General features: G+C 44.5%; 1 protein-coding gene across 3 annotated transcripts in view; it reads right to left on the bottom strand.

The window, feature by feature from the left end:
* Positions 1-8398: 8398 nt before the first annotated feature.
* MXD4 (MAX dimerization protein 4) overlaps positions 8399-18917 on the bottom strand; it is a 317759-nt gene continuing 307240 nt past the window's right edge. For all 3 annotated transcript variants that reach the window (XM_078678602.1, XM_078678600.1, XM_078678598.1), the window contains one exon: positions 8399-15223. In XM_078678602.1, coding sequence (XP_078534728.1) covers positions 15075-15223 — 149 coding nt within the window. In that variant the 3' untranslated portion in view covers positions 8399-15074. The remainder of the gene's footprint in view (positions 15224-18917) is intronic.

The raw sequence follows: 18917 nt of genomic DNA, 5'->3' as shown, positions 1-18917 counted from the left end.
AGGAAACTCAGACAACACTGGATTTAAAGAAAGAGAGGGACGTGAGGTGGAGTGGAAAGAGAGAAAGAGGCAGAGGGTGCACAGGGGACAGTTTGGAGAGGCAGAGAAAAGAGTCAGGGAGAGGCAGAGAGCAGGGCGAGACCGAGAAAGCGAGAGGCAGTAAACAGGCAGTGAGAGAGGAAAACGAGGGGTGCCTGCGGGGGGGGGGGGGGCACAGAGAGTAGAGGGGGAGAGGGCAGTGAAGAGGGTAAGAGTGAGGCATGAGGAGGGAGAGGCACGTTACGGAGGGTGACAGGCAGGGAGACGGGGAGCAGAGAAACGAGGGCGAGGCACAGAAAAGAGAAGCGTGCAAAGCAGGGAGAGAGAGAAAGGGGCAAAGTGAGACAGCAACATCGGGAGGGCAATGGAATGGATGAGGGAAGGAAAGAACCGGCGAGAAAAACACACTGGTGAGAGAAATGTGGAGGGGGTCGAATGATGGAGGAAGAGAGAAGCAAAGAGAAGAATAAGAGACACACACCACACACACCAGCAGTCTATTGAGACTGCGGACACACAGCCTGCTGCAGAGGGCCCCGGGGCCCCACTCAGAATGCACGGGAGGTGTCTGCAGTCTCAGCTGAGATGACACCATAAGGGACACACACACACCAGCAGTCTATTGAGACTGGGGACACACCGCCTGAATGATATGCTTAGTAAGTCAATGCAGGCACCCTACGCACCCCTCGGCACCCCGGAGGCAGCGACCTCCTTAGATACCTTTTCAAAGTAGCAGAAAGTAAAGTGGATTTTGTTTGTGCAGCAGTTTCCATGCCATAGCAAAGTCATACAATTGACATACAGGCTTAACTTTAATTGAGTGTTGGACAAAGGACGCAAGTGCTTAAAAACTGATAGATGGGCTTTATGGACAACTGTCAAAAAGAGTTCCTATTTTGTGATGCTAAATCAAAGGATTACGTGGAGATTTTTTGGGGGAACGAATCTCAGACTCGGGAGCTTAATGTTGGCTCAATTCAAAAAGCACATTTGGGCATACACTTAAAAGCTTGACAGAAACAAACTTACCAAACATGGCACTCACAGATCCTGCCATCAGTAGCTCTTGGGTGGTGTTGTACATTTCGACATCAATCAACCCTTTGCGGATGGTCTCGCTGACTTTGGCTCCCAAAAGGACTGAGCCCACCGTCTCAAAGATGGATGCCGGAACACAACTCCGCTCCTGCCGTCTCTTCCCCCGGGGCTCCCTCAGCACACGGGAGCCCCGCACCATCCAGCACTTCTCCTCCGGGGCTCCATGCGTCTCCGGGCGGGACTTCCGTCAGCTGGAGGAACACAACTCCGCTCCTGCCGTCTCTTCCCCCGGGGCTCCCTCAGCACACGGGAGCCCCGCACCATCCAGCACTTCTCCTTCGGGGCTCCATGCGTCTCCGGGCGGGACTTCCGTCAGCTGGAGGAACACAACTCCGCTCCTGCCGTCTCTTCCCCCGGGGCTCCCTCAGCACACGGGAGCCCCGCACCATCCAGCACTTCTCCTCCGGGGCTCCATGCGTCTCCGGGCGGGGGCGGGACTTCCGGCCTTCTCTCCCACGCACCATGCCAACGGTGCTTCACCCTAACCCCCGTTTCCCCTCCCTTGCCCCACAGGACTCTGCTGACTTGCCTGACGCCGCGGCACCTGAGCCCTTCGAAGCATTCTTGAAGGGAGAGGACACGGACGGCGGGAGGGGGCGGGAGGGGGCGGGAGGGGACACGGACGGCGGGAGGGGGCGGGAGGGGACACGGACGGCGTGAGGGGGCGTGAGGGGACACGGACGGCGAGAGGGGGCGGGAGGGGGCGGGAAACGTGCACAGGACAGCGAGGGGGGGGGGCGGAAAGGCACACGGAGGGGGCGGGAATGGACAGCGCATCTGAAATACGGCGGGAGGGGGCGGGAGGGGACACGGACGGCGGGAGGGGGCGGGAGGGGGCGGGAAACGTGCACAGGACAGCGAGGGGGGGGCGGAAAGGCACACGGAGGGGGCGGGAATGGACAGCGCATCTGAAATCACTTTTAGTGAAAGGGGAGGCAACGGGAAAAAACTTAACTCCGCCCAGGGAAAAAATCTCGGGAACGCCCCCGAATCTGGTCCGGCCTTGACGGACAGATCCGGCACCCAATGGCTAGCCTCCAATTATGGAGCTAGCCAATGAGAGCCGGGGGACGTTCCCGAAGTCCTTATGGTCAACATAGGATTTCACCTGCGCTGAAAAGCTGCGCAGAGCGCAGCCTTTCGGCAGGCGAAACCCAAAAATGGCTCTGTTCCATTAGGACACAGTGACTGTCATACCACTATAAGTTTTGAAGACAGAGGAAAGTCCTCATTTCTAGCATCTCGCCATACTTATTTCAACCAACTGAGCGCAACACTCTGCTCAGCATTAAAAGCTGTAACCCCAGGGCCCTGAGGGACAGTCTACCTTATTCGCAGTTCCTCAGAATAAGGAGAAACTGCTCACACAAAACAGACTATTTTTCTGAAGCACAAACACTTTCCTCCAAACTCATTACCCAAGGCTATCCCCGCCGCCTAGTGCGTAACGCATCAAATAGAGCGTGGTACTGCCCCGAGACACTTTACTCGAACCCAAACCCAAACCAGTGGCAGAACGCCTTGTCTGCGTCACAACATTCTCCGCAGTTTCTAGCATAGTTCGCAAAACCATCAGGAAGAATTGGCCAATTCTCAATGCGGTCTCACTCAACATAGACCCACCCATGTTCGCATTTAAAAGAAGTAAGAATGTGAAAGACCACCTGGTTCAAGCTGCATTGCCCTCTATCTGGAACTCCAATCCCACACTGAATGACCTTTGGTCCTTAGCCCCCCGAAGGACATATTAAATGTGGTAATTGTATAGTGTGCGAGTTTACCATAGAGACAAAGGAATTTGTTTTTAAGGATGTGAAAAATGTCTTAAAATCCCTGAGTAATTGTAATACTTGCAACGTGCTGTATGCCATTTTTTGTCCTTGTGAAATGATTTATGTGGGCCAAACAAAGCAAAAGATCCGGCTACGCATCTCGCAACATCGCAGCAGAATTTGATGAAAGACAGCGAATGCGCCGCTCGTGGATCACTTTCTTGAGAAGGGACACACAGGAATTGACATTCGGTGGACAGTTATCACCACTGTGAAACTTCCCCCGAGAGGAGGGGATCTCACACGCATCCTCAATAAGGAGGAGTTGAAATGGATTTTAAAGACTGATAGTTTCAACACAGGATTAAACCTACAGGACTGGAACACCTTGATATGAACATTTTAGCCCGAGTTCCATGCATTCCTCCATGTCCTTTCTCTGGTTACAAACGGCTGTCTATTTTCCGCAGTAGGATAGTTTGCCTTCTACAAATGTTTTGTTCTAATTACCTTATCTGCTAAATTGTTCTAAAAATGTGGCCCTCCTTCTCCCCTATCTATATTCACCCCTTCAAAATGGCCGACACAGTCGACACTACCTCTTGTCACCTCTTCCATGTCTAATAATCACATGGTAGCGTCTGCCCAATCAAAATGACCGACACAGTCAACACTACCTCTTGTCACCTCTTCTATGTCTAATAATCACATGGGAGCGTCTGCCCAATCAAATGCACTCTCCTCCCACATATAAACTCCATGCATGACTCGCCACTCCTACCGGCACACGCGATTGAGCAGTACTGCATCCTTTCTAAAGGTAAGTCCTTACCAAGAAGTTTTGCCCGACCACCACGCTCTATGCTGGTTCCCCCCTGGGGCTGCTGGGTCTACCATCTAATTCCCGCCAACCCTTTGCTTCCCCACCCAGGTTATCGTACCGGACTATCTTGAATGTCCCTATATTCCCGATTGTGGTCCGCCTGACGTTCTTTGACTGACCAAATCTTGGTAAGCGCCATTGCGACAATTTTCCTGTGTCGCCCCTGATCCTAGTTCACTGCTGGTCTCACTTTGACACTCCTATTCGTTCTTTCAGGCCCTTCTTCAGTCTTACACAAGCACATTGTTACCGGAATCGAATCCAAGCTGACCCCAACAGGTCACAGCAACCGACCGCCCGGTAAGCCTCCCTTTTCCCGTCCCACCCAACACCTTATCTGACACCTCACCCGCAACGTACTGTAACCTACTCGTTTTTTGCAGGAAATTCCTGTGATCGGGTACACAATAAGCCTTGAACCCCTTGGCTTCCCTCTTGGTGAGCTTTAGCCTTCTCCTGTAGATATTGACTATCTCCAATGTCATCTTCACTAGCATGGATGAATGCGTCGTCACCCCCTTTTTTTAACCTTTTTAACCAGCCTCAGCACTTGCGCCGAATGTAATTATTTCACTCCTTGCGCCGAATGTAATTTTCACATCATGCACATGCACCGACCTCAATTCGTTTTCTTGCATGTGTTTATGTATCCTTTGTTCAGTACTTGATATTAGCCTGTCGCACTCGAACCTTCCTCCCACAGAGTGCATGCCCACAAAATTCATGGTATGTATACATGCGCCCTTTCCGAATTGTCCTTACGGGTGTCTTTTGGTATTTTCCTTCCCTTCCTCCCTTTAGGCAAATGAGGCTGCTTTACTATTAGGCATACATTAAATGTCTTGATGAGATCCGTAGAATGTGTTAAACGGATCGAAACGCAGTCGACAACTATGAGCACCTTACACACCTGGAATATTTGCCCTTTAAAAGTGTGAAGGTGTCAATATTGTTTTGTTTTATAATCAAAACTGTGCGATTAACGAGTTTACAGAATGTTAAGCTCTTGCCTAAGCCCTTTTGTTTGTTTGTTCCCTTTAATTGTTCCCTGTCCTGATATTTCTTGTGTGATTGACTGGGTACAGGCTTGTGCCCTGTCTTGTATATTGTGTGTTATTCATGTTTTACATTGACTGAAAAGTAAATATCAAGACCTCTGCCCGGCTGGGCATGTCGCTTTCAAATATAGCAACGACTTTGTTTATATGTATTGATTAAGCATCCTCTCCCCACTGGCACCCAGCGCCAGGACCCCATGTCCTCCGCCCACTCACCTACCCCATATCCCCCACCGCTACTCTACTGAATGCCCCTGTGCTCTGAACCTCGGTCACATCTCCCAGTGCTGCTGCCGCACCTCTCTGTCCAACACTGAAGGAGCGATCTCGCACACACTACCACACCCACCTCATTCTCTCCCTGCACTTCACACACCCAACACACTCAACAAACAGGACCACACAAACACACAACCCCCTCTACACCACACCGCTCCCTGTCCTGCAAACTCCTGTACACTTGTTCCCTCACTGAACAAACAACTGAAATTTGGGATCTGCTACACAACCATGCATCAGATTTGCTCTTCCTTATAGAAACTTGGCTGGCTCCCTCGTTGGCTCCCATTATCACAATGGCAATCCCCTCCCTGGATGCACAGTCGCAATACTAGACCAGACAAACAGTCCCGGAGGTGGAATAACTATCATTTAAAATAAAAATAAAAATAAAAAATGCTCCACCACCTCAAAAAAACACCACTAGCAACATGGAACATTTTCTCTTTCAACTCATCACTGTCAAATACACCTTTAGCGGCATTCTTGTCTACAGCATTCTTGTCTACCACCCACCAGACCACACATCAAGTTCAGCAGTACCATTGCAGACTTTGTTGCCCCCCTGATCCTCGACTTCAGCGTCTTCGTCTTCCTCAGCAACCACAACTACCATTGGGAGGACCTCACTGATCCAAACATGACCAAACACCTTGAGAACCTGTCCAGCCTCATACTGCCTCACCCCTACACAAGCTATGGGACATCTACTGGAACCCGATCTTCAGCAGTATTCGCTACATCATAGTAGACAAGTTCACACCGATCAACTGGACCGACCACACCCTGTCAACTTCAGCATACTCATCCCACACCACAGCAGGAACACCATTGCCAAATAGACATGACGGGACTGGAACAAGATCTCAGACGCATGCTGGTCTTCTGAACTCCTACACCACCAGCCTTGGCATACCAATAACCTCTCCCAAATCTATCTCGAACTTCAATGCCTGGATCATCACCTGCACAGGAACCCTGGCTCTTCTCAAAGCAAACAAAGCCACAACAACCAGCCTACAAGCAAGCTGGTAGATGGAAAAGCTCAGACTCATCATACTCCACTGCAAGCAACTTGAATGCAGATAGATGCAACACCAGGACAACAGCGACAAGAGCACCTACAAATCTTCACTTCCTCCAGCAGCAAGCCCTACCAGCGCAAACCCCTCTGAGCTCATTTGCACCTAGCTGTCCCTATTCTTCAGCAACAAGATCACCAGCATCTATTTCAACTTCAAGCCCCAACCGACCCTTCCACCCTCGCAGCCCTCCTGCCCATCTCAACTAAAACCCGGACCACTAGTGATATCACAACAATCATTCTGTCCATATGCTCCGGAGCACCCTCGGACCCAACCTCACATCTTCATCAAAGAACTGGACCCCACCAGTGCAGCCTTCATTCCGTTCCTGAATGACTCAGTTCTCACAGACTCCTACAAAGATACCGTAAAACACACCACTGTACTTCCTCCCCTTCAGAAACTCTAGCAGTCCCAAAGGGTCTAGCCAAATACTGGTCTATATCCCGGCTATACTACCCAGCAAAGGTCATGGAAAAGATGACAAATGCCTATCCACTCACCGCAAAGACAGCCGTGGCCCTCATTCTACTGGACCTTTCGGCATCCTTCGACACCATCTCCCACCCATCCTTATCCAACTACTGCACATATCCGGCATCCAAGGGCACAGGCTTCACTGGATTTACTGCTCCCTGACAGGCTGCACCCAGTCTGTCAGCCTGGCCCCCTTCACCTGATACACAGTTAACTTAATCTGCGAAGTTCCATAAACATCCTCTCTCAGCACCACCCAGTTCAATGCCTACATGACCCCACTCACCAACATTACCTTCGCCCATGGGAATCGAGCATCATGTCCTATATTATTGACACCCAGATCATACTCTCTCTCTCTTTCTGACAAGACGCCAAACACCCGGACCAATTTCTATCCCAGGCCTTGTTTTGGTACATACTGCTCTTGCTTCACTGCCAGGATACCCTTCAGGGTGAGTCATGAGCAATATAAACACACATAATAGCAGTTTCAGAACCAGCTGCCTAGAATTTGTTACCAAGGGCTGTCCCTCGGGTCACCGCTCTTTTATTTTGTCAGCTCACTCAATTCAACAAGCTGGCACCCATTGTGCTACACGGTGATGGCGTACATCGGACAGTCAGAGCTATTTTAGCCACCTTGCTCCTTCTTCAGCTATGCTTTCTCCAATCTCTTGGTTGTGACTCCAGATGCCCCTGCGAATCCCATGCAGTCACCACCCCCTTTTTGTAATTAGTCTGGAGAGGCGGCAGGGCATGCAACATCACAGAGGTGGTGTTTCCATGCCACCATCTTAGCAGGAAATCAGCAACCCATTTTCTGAAGTTACTTACTGGACAGGAAGGAGATGAACTGGATTAAACTGGATATAGATAAAAAGATGCAAATATTGGGGTAATGAGTCTCTTTAAGATACTGTCACTGCTGACTGCCATTCTTGGGACCAGTCTACTAACCTAATAGCTTGTGTATGTAACCTGTTTTTCAAATTGACCCATACTTCGTTACTGAACTGATTCTTTACAAAGCACAAAACATCTAGCTGGCCTAACATCTATTTTTTTTTGTACCTGAATTTCTTTTTTGTCATTTGATTTTGTTCTGAGATGAGCTGCTTGAATATGCAAATTGGGACCGGCCTTCCCATAAGTTTCCAAACATTCTCTGCATCTTGTTACAGATCACTGAAAGTATTATGAGGACATGTTGGCACTCAATAAATTCCTCATATAGTCATACTGACTAATAAAAATATTTAAAAAATACATGAAAAGGTGTACTGGTCAAGATATGGTTTGGATAGCAAAGCCCACACAAGAATGGTGGCCTTCTGTTTGAGTCCTGCCTTGCAAGGTGAAAGCAAGGGTTTCTGAATGGGGATGCCAATAACTTCAAGCACAGTGTATTTCATTTGAGAAAGAACATTTTACAAAAATATAATTTTAAAGAAGTTCGAGGTGCAGCTCCATCATGGAGTTTCTTCTTTGTAAGATGGTGTGCTATGCTACAAAAGGAGAGGGCAAGTAATGTTTTAAGTACATTTTAAATGTCCCCGTCCATTAACGGATATGTTCCATATACTGTACTTCAACAGGTAAGGTACAGACTGTGACCTGACTTGTAAAGATTTATCGAAACAGGAATAGCTTGCAGACGTTCAAACAGACACAGAAAATCAAACTCAAAAAGACAATGAAACCTGAGGTATAAAAATCTGTATTTATATTACAATGAAAGAATGTTACAGCACGATACTTTCAGTGTGCTACAGGCTTTATTTAGCAAGCACCATGTACTGTACTGAACAGTACGTGTGTACAAAGGAAACTTTACAATAATATACATCTAAAAAGCCATAAAGCGTTTCATTTCATATATATATTCAAATATCTCTGGCACAGAACCTGCCCAGTGCACCTGTAGAATTTCACCAAGTTTAATTACGTAACCTCCACAGAAGGCGGCTTTCTTATATTATCGACAATGGGCCGAAGGAATGTCAAAGGCATGTCCATTACTACACCACTGACTACCACAAATTGAAATTAAATTTTGGAAACATAAGTTCATCAAGAATGGTACTATTCCGAATATAAGACATTTTCAAAATTGTTTCCCCACAACAAAAATGCCATAAAATGTATTTTGAAATAACATCTTCTGAATTTAGGAAAAACATCAAATAGCATTTATCTAATACAGCGAGTTAAACATTTCATAGCCTGAACACGAGCGTTATATAGCTAAGATGACCATTCTTGTGATGCAGCACAGACCACCAGGAACAATATTTCATTTGGTGGAATGTGTTATGTTGCACCGAATCAGGGAAATCCAAAACTAAGCAAGCAATAGTGGATATTATCTGTGTTATCTTGTGGATGCAAAAAAATTGCACTTTCATAAGCAAATAATGTATTCTGAACTATTCAGTGAAGCTTGTTCTCCTGCTGAGGTGTAGATGTTTTCTTTTAAATGTGTTTACTAACGGATGTTGCAAAAATACATAGTTGTAACTGAGAAGCTCACTTAAATCAACGAGAAGGATGGTTCTTACTCAAAAGAAAAGTAAACATTAGAATTGAAGGCACGCTGAGAAGAAGTATCTCCCCTATTTTACATGCCTGCATGAAAAATGAGGAGACTTAGGAAATACGTGCGGTCCTTGGAAACCTTCAATGCAGTAAAATTGAATCCTGTGTCCAGAAAAGTGGACATCACAGTCTGGGATTTCTTTTTTCTATGTTTTAAAGATGGATCTTCTGCAACATATCGGATTACTATTCCATGTGATTAATTAAAAATATATTTAGATATATATGAAACAATGATTTGGTGCGAAGACACTTAAACAATACAACTCCTAATAGCAGTACTGAATAGAAATGAATCAGAAGGATACATTTCATTTTTGAGCACTTAAGTATACTATTCATTCAGGCTGCACAGAGCAAATTATGCAGGAAAAAATTACAATAAAACCTACAATAATAATTTCTGTACATTCAGAATAGGAAAGGGGTATTTACCAGTAGTTTTACATTGTTGTTATCTCTAGATCGAGAAGCTTAGAAGGTCGGTTGCTGCCGGGCAAAAAGCGCAAACCACTTATTTCAATGTTATCCACTCCACTAAGGGCATTTTGGGATACTGTGATATCTAAAGATTTAAAAAGCCTATTTTAAGAGATTATGACATGAATCTGTAGAATGTGCATATGGTGGGACGAATAAGGAGCATATTCTTTAGTTTCCACTACTACTTTATTACCAGCTGTGGGGCAGATTGGCCAATCTGTCCTGAAACCCATGTTTTTTAAAGGCTCAGTCCACAGCATCATCCTACCTATACATTTTTAATAATTCTAATGTTATAGTAAGCGTTCATGCCAAATAACTAAAAGTTAATAACCTATAACAATTCTTTTCAAGTGCTTAGTAAACAAGGGGATATTAGTCAAGAATGCCTCCGTTACAGCCTCACTTTTTATATTAAAAGCTTTTTTTTAAAGTACCCAGTAAAAGTGATGCAAGAAAATTATCTACCATAGACAAGGCTTTACCTGTCTCTATGGAGCAGTCTATCCACATGCTATCACAAAGCCTCATTAACACTAATGGAGTGTTGTAAATCTGGAGAGAAGATGTAGAACTCTGTAAAGGTCTGGGGACAAGAAAACGGAGACATGTAAATGACCTCACTGACAGGTGGTCCTGCAAACCCATGGTTTGCTACGAAAAAAGATATTCAACAGGCCTCCTCTTAGTGAATTAAATCAGACTGATACAGACTGCTATGGAGGCTACTAGATCAAATATTGTGTCTGTTACCCATATCCTCTGTGCTTTATGGAAGCTTTATCACGAAAGGAGCACAAAATGAAGTGCAAATTACACACTTAGCATGGGGTATGCAAACGAGCAGGTGTGCAATCTGTGCCCGATTACACTTTACACATTCAGGAATGGGGACTCAAATGCAATTTGTGCACAATTTCACCATTTTCAGGGAGGGCAATTAGCTCTGACGATTTGTGGCACGTTTCTCCTGCTGTACAAAACGCAGACAAACTCCAGAGTCACGTCGATTTTGCTCTAAATTTGAAATCCTGTTTCGAGCACAAATCGTGATCCTAAACTTCACGTTTAAAAAAAAAAAATCAATGTGTTTGCATGTTAATACATACAGTAGGAACGGAAAAGTCCTTAATTTCCACAGGCCCCTTTCTCTTACTTTTCCTGGAGGAAGGCGGCAAAGAATAGAAAACAGTCGACCCACGGCAAATGTTGACAAGAGGCATGAGATGAGACAGCCCGTGATTGATCAAGGTACCTAACTCAATGCCCATTTCCTTAGAAAAATAAAGATGTGATTTTGTAATAAGGAAGTCTGCCAAAACAGAATTTACCACCGAAATACGAACTGACAGAGACAAACTGTGATCCATGAAAGACACTTCTGCAGCAAATGGCAGTATTAAATAGCTCTTTTTACGGGAGCTCGTGGAAAAGAAAGTAACAAATCACGGGGTTTAAAGAGCCAGGCAAATGTATAGGATTTTGATGCCATAACTTCCAAAAGAATGGCCACCCCGAATGGCGAGGACAGAAAAAACAAAATACTGTACATTGATCACAGATTTCCGCCAAACAGCAGCAGACATTCCCAGCATGTAAATCTTTTGATGATCCTTTGCTGGAGAACTGTATTTATTATCTACATTACTGCATCTGTTTCTGAAACAAGAGATTCATGTCTGGGTCCACTTCATATTTCCATTTTCGTGTTGAGGCTACAATCTAGTTTAGTCTTGAATCATACATAGAATATAGGCTATTCAACTGCGAGAATATATATTTGTATGCTATATTGTGATCTAGCTGTTCATACATTGATGTATAACATTCTAGCCAGCAATTGCATTCAGCCCCTATTGAATCATACCTTACAATCTGACAACTCTTCATTTGTGAAAACAACAAAGAAAAGAAACGTACCCTTGCTGAGGACAAGAGAGGTGTGTTACCATAAGAAGCCGACTTTGATTGCACTGCTCCTGAATAACAATTTTCAAAGAGCCTATGTGACACTAGCACCATTTAGTTTGCTTTTACGAAGCGAATTTCAACCAGGTAAGCAAAGTCAAAGACTTATCATGAAAGTGTGCGTAAATGCAGATTATTATATAGACCAGCATTTTGTTGGAAACCAAAAAGTGATTTTAATCTGCTTACGTTACATACAATAAAGCATGTTTTGTGTTTGTTACTTAGTTGGTGGCGTGGGATCTACCTGCTCAAAAAACAAGGTCCACTATGAAAGAATCAGCAGCGTATATTGCAGATGAATACAATTCATATAGCGGTGGTTTGTTCAATATCATTACAGAAAAAGCTAGCTCTTTGTATATCTCTGTTCAGTGATCAATGACAGAAGGAACTACTATCAACCTCTACAGAAGAGGCGAGAGCTACTAATAGACAAACGGACAGGTGAGTGTATCACAGATGAGATCTGGCAAAGCACCATAGGCTCAAAGCCTACGAAACATTCATTAATTGTATTGTGTTATTTACTATTAAACATTCATGCTTGTATAAGCTAATGCATAGTAATTGGCCTTGCAGGTAGTGATTTTAATTGGTTTGCACCCCGAAAAACCTCAACAGCTGGACGCTGGCTTTGGGAGGTTGTTACATTTTGCACCTGAGAACTAAGCAGGGACTTACAGTTCCCAAGTATTTGTCAGACACAGGTTGCAGCAAAAAATGGAAAACTCCACTATCCTGCAAGTCCTGTATCTTCTTACGCACACTTTCAGATATGCTGCTGTCGAGATGACAACGATAGTTTTTGAACAATGCAATCTTTTTCATTTCTCTCAACAAATTCAGCTTCTCTTTTTAAGCAACTTGTTTACAATGAATTAAACAACATGCCAAACTGCACTACTTGTGCAATACTTTTGTGTCAATAAGAATGTAGCATTTAAGGAATGCTCTTAATAGATAAACCCATTTATTCTAAATGTGATAATGGTAACATGGACATCTCTGCTGTCCTTAAGGTAAGGTGTACGCTTCTTAGAATAGAAGGTTCTGTGCAGAGTTGTTTTTTATGAAAGGAAACACTTTACAAATCGCCAGTGTGTTTTTCATATCATCAAAGAACAGCAACAATATATTAGACATGTTTCTTCTTAACAGTCATGTTTTGCTTGATGGAAATTAATCTTTCATGATTTGAAAATTCGTCATTTCTAAACAAAAAATACTAGCAATTGTAGTTGCTTGTCTGCTAAAAACAATAAATGATGCTTGTGAGCTACACACAAAACAAATATTGCCATATTTTCCTCTTATACAAAGATTTTGTAAGATGCAAGGTATATCTGACATAATACCAAACCCCTGCATCACAGAAAAGGTTGTTTTCTTATTGAGCTGCCAAAGTTTAACCATGGACCTTTCCTCGTTGGCACCATGTGGGCGGGTCTAAAATTAGACAATATAACTTAAAATGTAAATGTTCCTTGTTGGCAATTTCCAAGTGGTATGCCAGGCTGCGAACAAGGACTTTAAGCTGCCACAAAAACGCAATTCATATTTCTTTTCATTGTGGTTTGCAAATTAACGAAAGAATACACACAGCAAGTGAAATGTAGAACAAAAAACTGCACCTATGTTCGAAACATAGGGGTAAATCAGTGCGTTACAAATTGTGAGTCTCCAGGTAATGGCACAGCTCTTCTAAAATGGTCTGAAACTCTTCCAGATTTTTGTTCGTGATTTTTCGAATTGAACCTCACAAACCACATGCGCTTGAAAAGGTAGGTTTGTAAAGTACCATTTCCAAGAAGAATTGGTTGTAGGTTCCCAGCCTTGCAACTATTCTCAAGTCTTTGATTTCTCCATAATAGCCAACCCTCGCTAAAAAGCTGTTTAACTAAAGGACATTGCTCATTGGCCCTGCTAAACATCGCTCCTAAAGCATTGGGACAAAAGAACAAACCTACACATGCTGGGAAGATTTGTACATCAGACCACTTAGTAAACAAAGCTTAATTCTTTAAATATTGGAACAGGGGAGGAGCACATTAATTGTCAGTCACCAAGGCACAACATGACAATGGTGAAGAACCCCTGGGACTCTGGACTGGCTCTGTACCATTCCCTCCCTATACAAGTAAATGAGAACATTTAAGAAAATATAATACAAAATCTCTTACAGGAAATATAGACTACACTTGCTAAATCACTTATCGTAAGTGTGTATAGCTTTTTTTCCTTTTATTTTATTAAAAAGACCTTCCTTGACAAATAATGCAAGGGCTGGTCTATTTTACATACCCGGCAAGCCATGCTCTAATGACTTCAAGAAGCTGAGGTTGTATAAAAAATACATCTTTGTAGTATTGCTACAATTTGTGTAAATAAGTTCTGAACTGGTTCATGTACACTAAATAAAGTGCGCTGTTTCACAGCATAACGTTTATGTTTTTTATGCACCTTATGAAAACAACATGTAATTGTAGAGTGCAGCAGAAGAAAAACAATGAGCTATGCTTTGGCTGGATACCATAACTTTAAGCCATACCTGCCTTAAAATGCGATTTAAAACATGAGAAGGAAAAAAGAAAGATGCAAATAGGAATTTAACTTTCTTGCAAGTAAAATTTAGTAAATGTCTGGATGCAAGATTGCATCATTGGCAAGTAAAATGCTAAAATACTTCTCAGGCGGAGGACGAAACTAAAAGGAAGCTTAGATCATTTCGTACAATTCCGTCATTAGAGCTGGCTTTCCTCGTTTTCATATACAGTAGTGACTTTTCCTCTGCTAATGATCTGAAGACCACATGGTGATGCACAGTAAATAAGGGTTGTAATTCTAGCCAACGAAACAGCTGATATAATCAATGCTACATACATTCAGCCTGTTGTTAAGCATTTTGAATACCTCATTAAAAATAAATTGTTGAGACCTTGATGAAACTATTTAGAATCACTTTATACTCCTACATTCTAAAATGTTTTCTGGTAATCAAAATAATAGAGTTTCTTATCAAACCTCTTTCACCATTAAATATTTCCACCATATAGTTTAATACTTTTGCAATGGAATGATATGATTGTAAATCTGGCTACTTCACGCTACCTTTAAGTCACAACTGTACCTGACCACAGATCTTTGCAATAAAACCACATTTGCAATAGCGGGCGATGTGGTTACAGTGCAGGGGATCATGGGTAAGAAACCTCATTCATTTCAGAGTACTGCATTTGGGAGTTCCCGGAAGAGTGGCAGTTGACACGTTAAACTCTTTGTACAAGTGCCTTTCAGTTAGATGGTCTGAGTTGTTCCAGTGGCTCAGGCATTAGGAGAGTCTGTCATTCAGTCTGCGGGAATGTATGTAGCCACCGTCACTTGAACCGCTTTGCAAGCTGTAGTGATCGTCCATATCACTAACACTTCCAACACTGTCCATTTCACCTGGTGTAAATTCCATTCCTTCAATGTCTACTTCTAAAAGAAACAGAAAAGAGAAAGATTATCAGCGTAACCAACATTATTAATTGTCCCAGGAAGTTCATTCTAAAAAATAGAAACAACTGTCTTCAAAGAACAGAAATGAGGGAACTATCGTAAAGCGAAATAACTATGCAAAGGAAATTACATTTGATAATTTAGTTGCGTGTGATGTTAAAAAGTTCATTAGGATGCTTTTATGAGATTCATTTTGGACTGTGTAGTTTAAAGAATAATAACGCCCAGTGAGAAGGTGCACACCAAGAAAGTTACTTATTGAGAGGCAGAAATACAGGATTCTTTGAAAAAATCAAGGGCAGAGTGGTGCAAAGTAGATTGCAGTGGCTTAGAATGCAGTGGCGTAGAGTAGACTGTTTCAGAGTGGAATGAAGTGGCATTGGTGCAGAACAGATTAGAGTGGCATGGAGTGAGGCAGTGTGTAATGCCGTAGAATGCAGCAGAATGGTGAAGAGTTGAGCGGGGCAGAGTAGAGTGCAGTGGTGTAGAGTGTAGTGTAGTGGAGTGCATTGGCCCAGACTAGAAAGATGCAGAGTAGAGTGGTGCAGAGAGCAGTGGCGCTGAGTACAATGGTGCAGAGTAGAATAGAGTGGCATAGAGTGCAGTGACAGAGCACAATGGCGTAGAGTGATATTGAGTTCAGTGATGGGCAGTGCAGTCTTGCAGAGCTCAGTAGCTTAGAGTGCAGTAGCGCAGAGTAGAGTGGCATAGAGTAGAGTGGCGAAGAGTAGAAGCTAGTGGTGTAGAATGCAGTGACAGAGCACAATAGTTTAGAGGGTCGTAGCGTACTGTGGCACATACAGTTGAGTGGTGTTAAGTTCAGTGGCAGAGAGTGCAGTCTTGCAGAGTAGAGTGTCTCAGAGTGCAGTGGCATAGAGTAGAGTGGTGCAGAATAGATTGTAGTGGCATAAAGTAGATTGTTTCAGAGTGGAGTGGTTCAGGGTAGACTGGAGTGGTGCAGGGTGGAGTGCAAAGGTGTAGAGTGGCATAGAGTGCAGTGACGTACAGCAGAGTGTAGAGTGCAGTATAGATTAGAGTGGCGTGAATTGAGGCAGGGTGTAGTGGCACATAATGCAGTAAAGTGGCGAGGAGTTAAGTGGTGCAGAGTATAGTGCAGTGGCATAGAGTGTAGTGGCATAGAGTGCATTGGCATAGACTAGAGAGGTGCAGAGTAGAGTAATGTAGATTGCAGTGGCTTAGGGTTTAGTGGTGCAGAGTAAAATAGAGTGGCATAGATTGCAGTGACAGAGCGCAATGGTGTAGAGTGGCGTAGTGTGCACTGGCATAAAGTGCAGTGAAGTAGAGTGGCACTGAGTCCAGTGGCGGAGAGTGCAGTCTTGCAGAGTTCAGCAGCATAGAGTGCAGTAGCACAGAGTAGAACGGAGTGGCATAGAATACAGTGACAGAGCTCAATGGTATGCAGTGGTATAGAGTACAGCGGTGTTAAGTTCAATACTGGAGAGTACAGTCTTGAAGAGTAAAGTGTCGTAGAGTGGAGTGGTGCAGAGAGACGTGGTGTTGAGTACATTGGTGCAGAGTGGCATAGCTTGCAGTGGTGTAGCATACAGTGGCGTACAGGGCAGTGGGGTGGAGTGGTGCAGAGGAGAGTGATGCAGCACAGAGTGCAGTGGTGTGGTAGAATGCAGTGACAAAGCGCAATGGTGTAGAATGGTGTAGTGTGGCATTCCGTTCAGTGACGCAGAGTGCAGTTTTGCAGAGCTCAGTGGCGTAGAGTGGTGTAGAGTAGAGTGGCGAGGCTTACAGTGCAGTGGCGTACAGTGGAGACGAGTGGCCTAGAGTACAGTGGCATAGAGTGGCTTGTTTCACAGTAGAATTAAGTGAAGTACAGTGGAGTGGTGCTGGGCAGAGGACAGTGGCATAGAGTAGTTGTGTGGAGTGCAGTGGCGTAGAGTGGGGCTGAGTAGAGTGGCGTGCAGTGCAGTGGCATAGTGTGGTGTGGTGCAAAGTGGAGTAGATTGGCAAAGAGTGAAGTGGCAGAGTCGATTCTTTCAGAGTAGAGTTATGTGGCGTGGACTTGTGCAGAGGCATTGAGTAGTGGCATAGAATGCATTGACAGAGTGCAGTGGCATAGAGTGCAGTGTTGCAGAGTAGAGTGGCATAGAGGGGCGTGGAGTGTTGCAGAGTAGAGTGGTGCAGAGAGCAGGGGCATAGAGTACAATGGTAGAATAGAATGCAGTGACAGAGCGCAATAGTGTAGAGTGGCGTAGAGTGCAGTGGAGTACAGTGACATTCAGTTCAGTGATGGAGAGTGACGTTTTGCAGAGCTCAGTGGCTTAGAGTGCATTTGCGCAGAGTAGAGTGGATCAGAGTAGAGTGGCGTACAGTGGCGCAGAGTAGAAGATAGTGGCGTAGAATGCAGTGACAGCACAATGGTGTTGAGTGGCGTAACGTGCAGTGGCGTAGAGTGGTGTTATGTTCAGTGGCGGAGAGTGCAATCTTGCAGAGTAGAGTGTTGTAGAGTGCAGTGGCGTAGAGTGGAGTGGTGCAGAGAGCCATGGTGTACGGTACAGTCGTGCAGAGTAGAATAAGGTTGCCTAAAATGCAGTGGTGCAGCGTGCAGTGGTTTAGAGTAGAGTGGCAAAGAGGGAAGTGGAGTAGAATGGTGCAGAGTAGCAGAGAGTGGAGCAGCATAGAGTGCAGTGGCGTTGAATGGAGAAGAGTGTCGTAGAGTGGAATTGCGCATAATAGTGGTCTAGAGTACAGTGGTACGGAGTAGAACAGAGTGGCCCAGAGTGCAGTGGCATAGAGTGGCGTGACATAGAGGGCAGTGGTGTCGTGTATTTCTATAGGTTCTGAATCGATCCCCCAATTCCTGACCCTATTCTGGTTAAACTACCTAGCTAGTTAACTAACAGTCAGCCCATGAGGCAAGAAATTCCCCATGATGCAGATACCGTTATCTGACGCAGTCACACTACGGCACAGGAACGTGTTATCTGATTAGGCCATAACGCTTGAGATCTAATTAGACAAGCGATATTCCTCCAGCCCCTGATAAGGCATACGACGTTCTCATAACAAATCAAACCTATGACAACCTGGATAATCCGTGCGGCCATTGTTTTGATTTCAAAGAGAACTTTAGTAAAGAATGTGCTAACGAGCAAGTCGTATGACATCTTTATTGACGTACCTATGTCCATCCTTACGTCAATCCCGGCACCTTTAAGGTATAAATATTGCCGATCTTGCCCTATGCAAAACACACGCGTGGTGACAAGACGGAGCAGCCATACTTGCCGAAGCCGAGAGCAGAAGCAGACCCCGCAGGCAGCAGCCCCGCCTTCCTGACGCGCTGAGAGACGCGCTGCTATCTCAAGCCGAGAGACCCAGCACCGGCGCTTCCGGGTAGCCCTCGCAGGCAGCCTGGAATATCGAGAGCAGAGAAAGAGATACCATTCCTCATTCATCCTAAATTCCAGGTACAGAACTGAATAACCCCTCCTAGAGAATTCTTTAGTTATTCACTTGGCAAAAACAAACTTAACTTAAACTGTAACTTTCTATTCCCGCCCACGCATTAGACTTAGGTCAGGTACACGGGGTAGGCGTATTTAGAAACACCAGTTGAGTACGTTTAGTCAAATGTATATGTGTATGTAAATATATTTTAATCATTTTAAACATCATATGGCTCAGAAACCATATCAAT

The sequence above is a fragment of the Lissotriton helveticus genome, chromosome 2_2, assembly GCF_964261635.1.
Source record: "Lissotriton helveticus chromosome 2_2, aLisHel1.1, whole genome shotgun sequence".
Taxonomy (NCBI): domain Eukaryota; kingdom Metazoa; phylum Chordata; class Amphibia; order Caudata; family Salamandridae; genus Lissotriton; species Lissotriton helveticus.
This window is presented reverse-complemented; position numbering and strand designations above follow the sequence as displayed.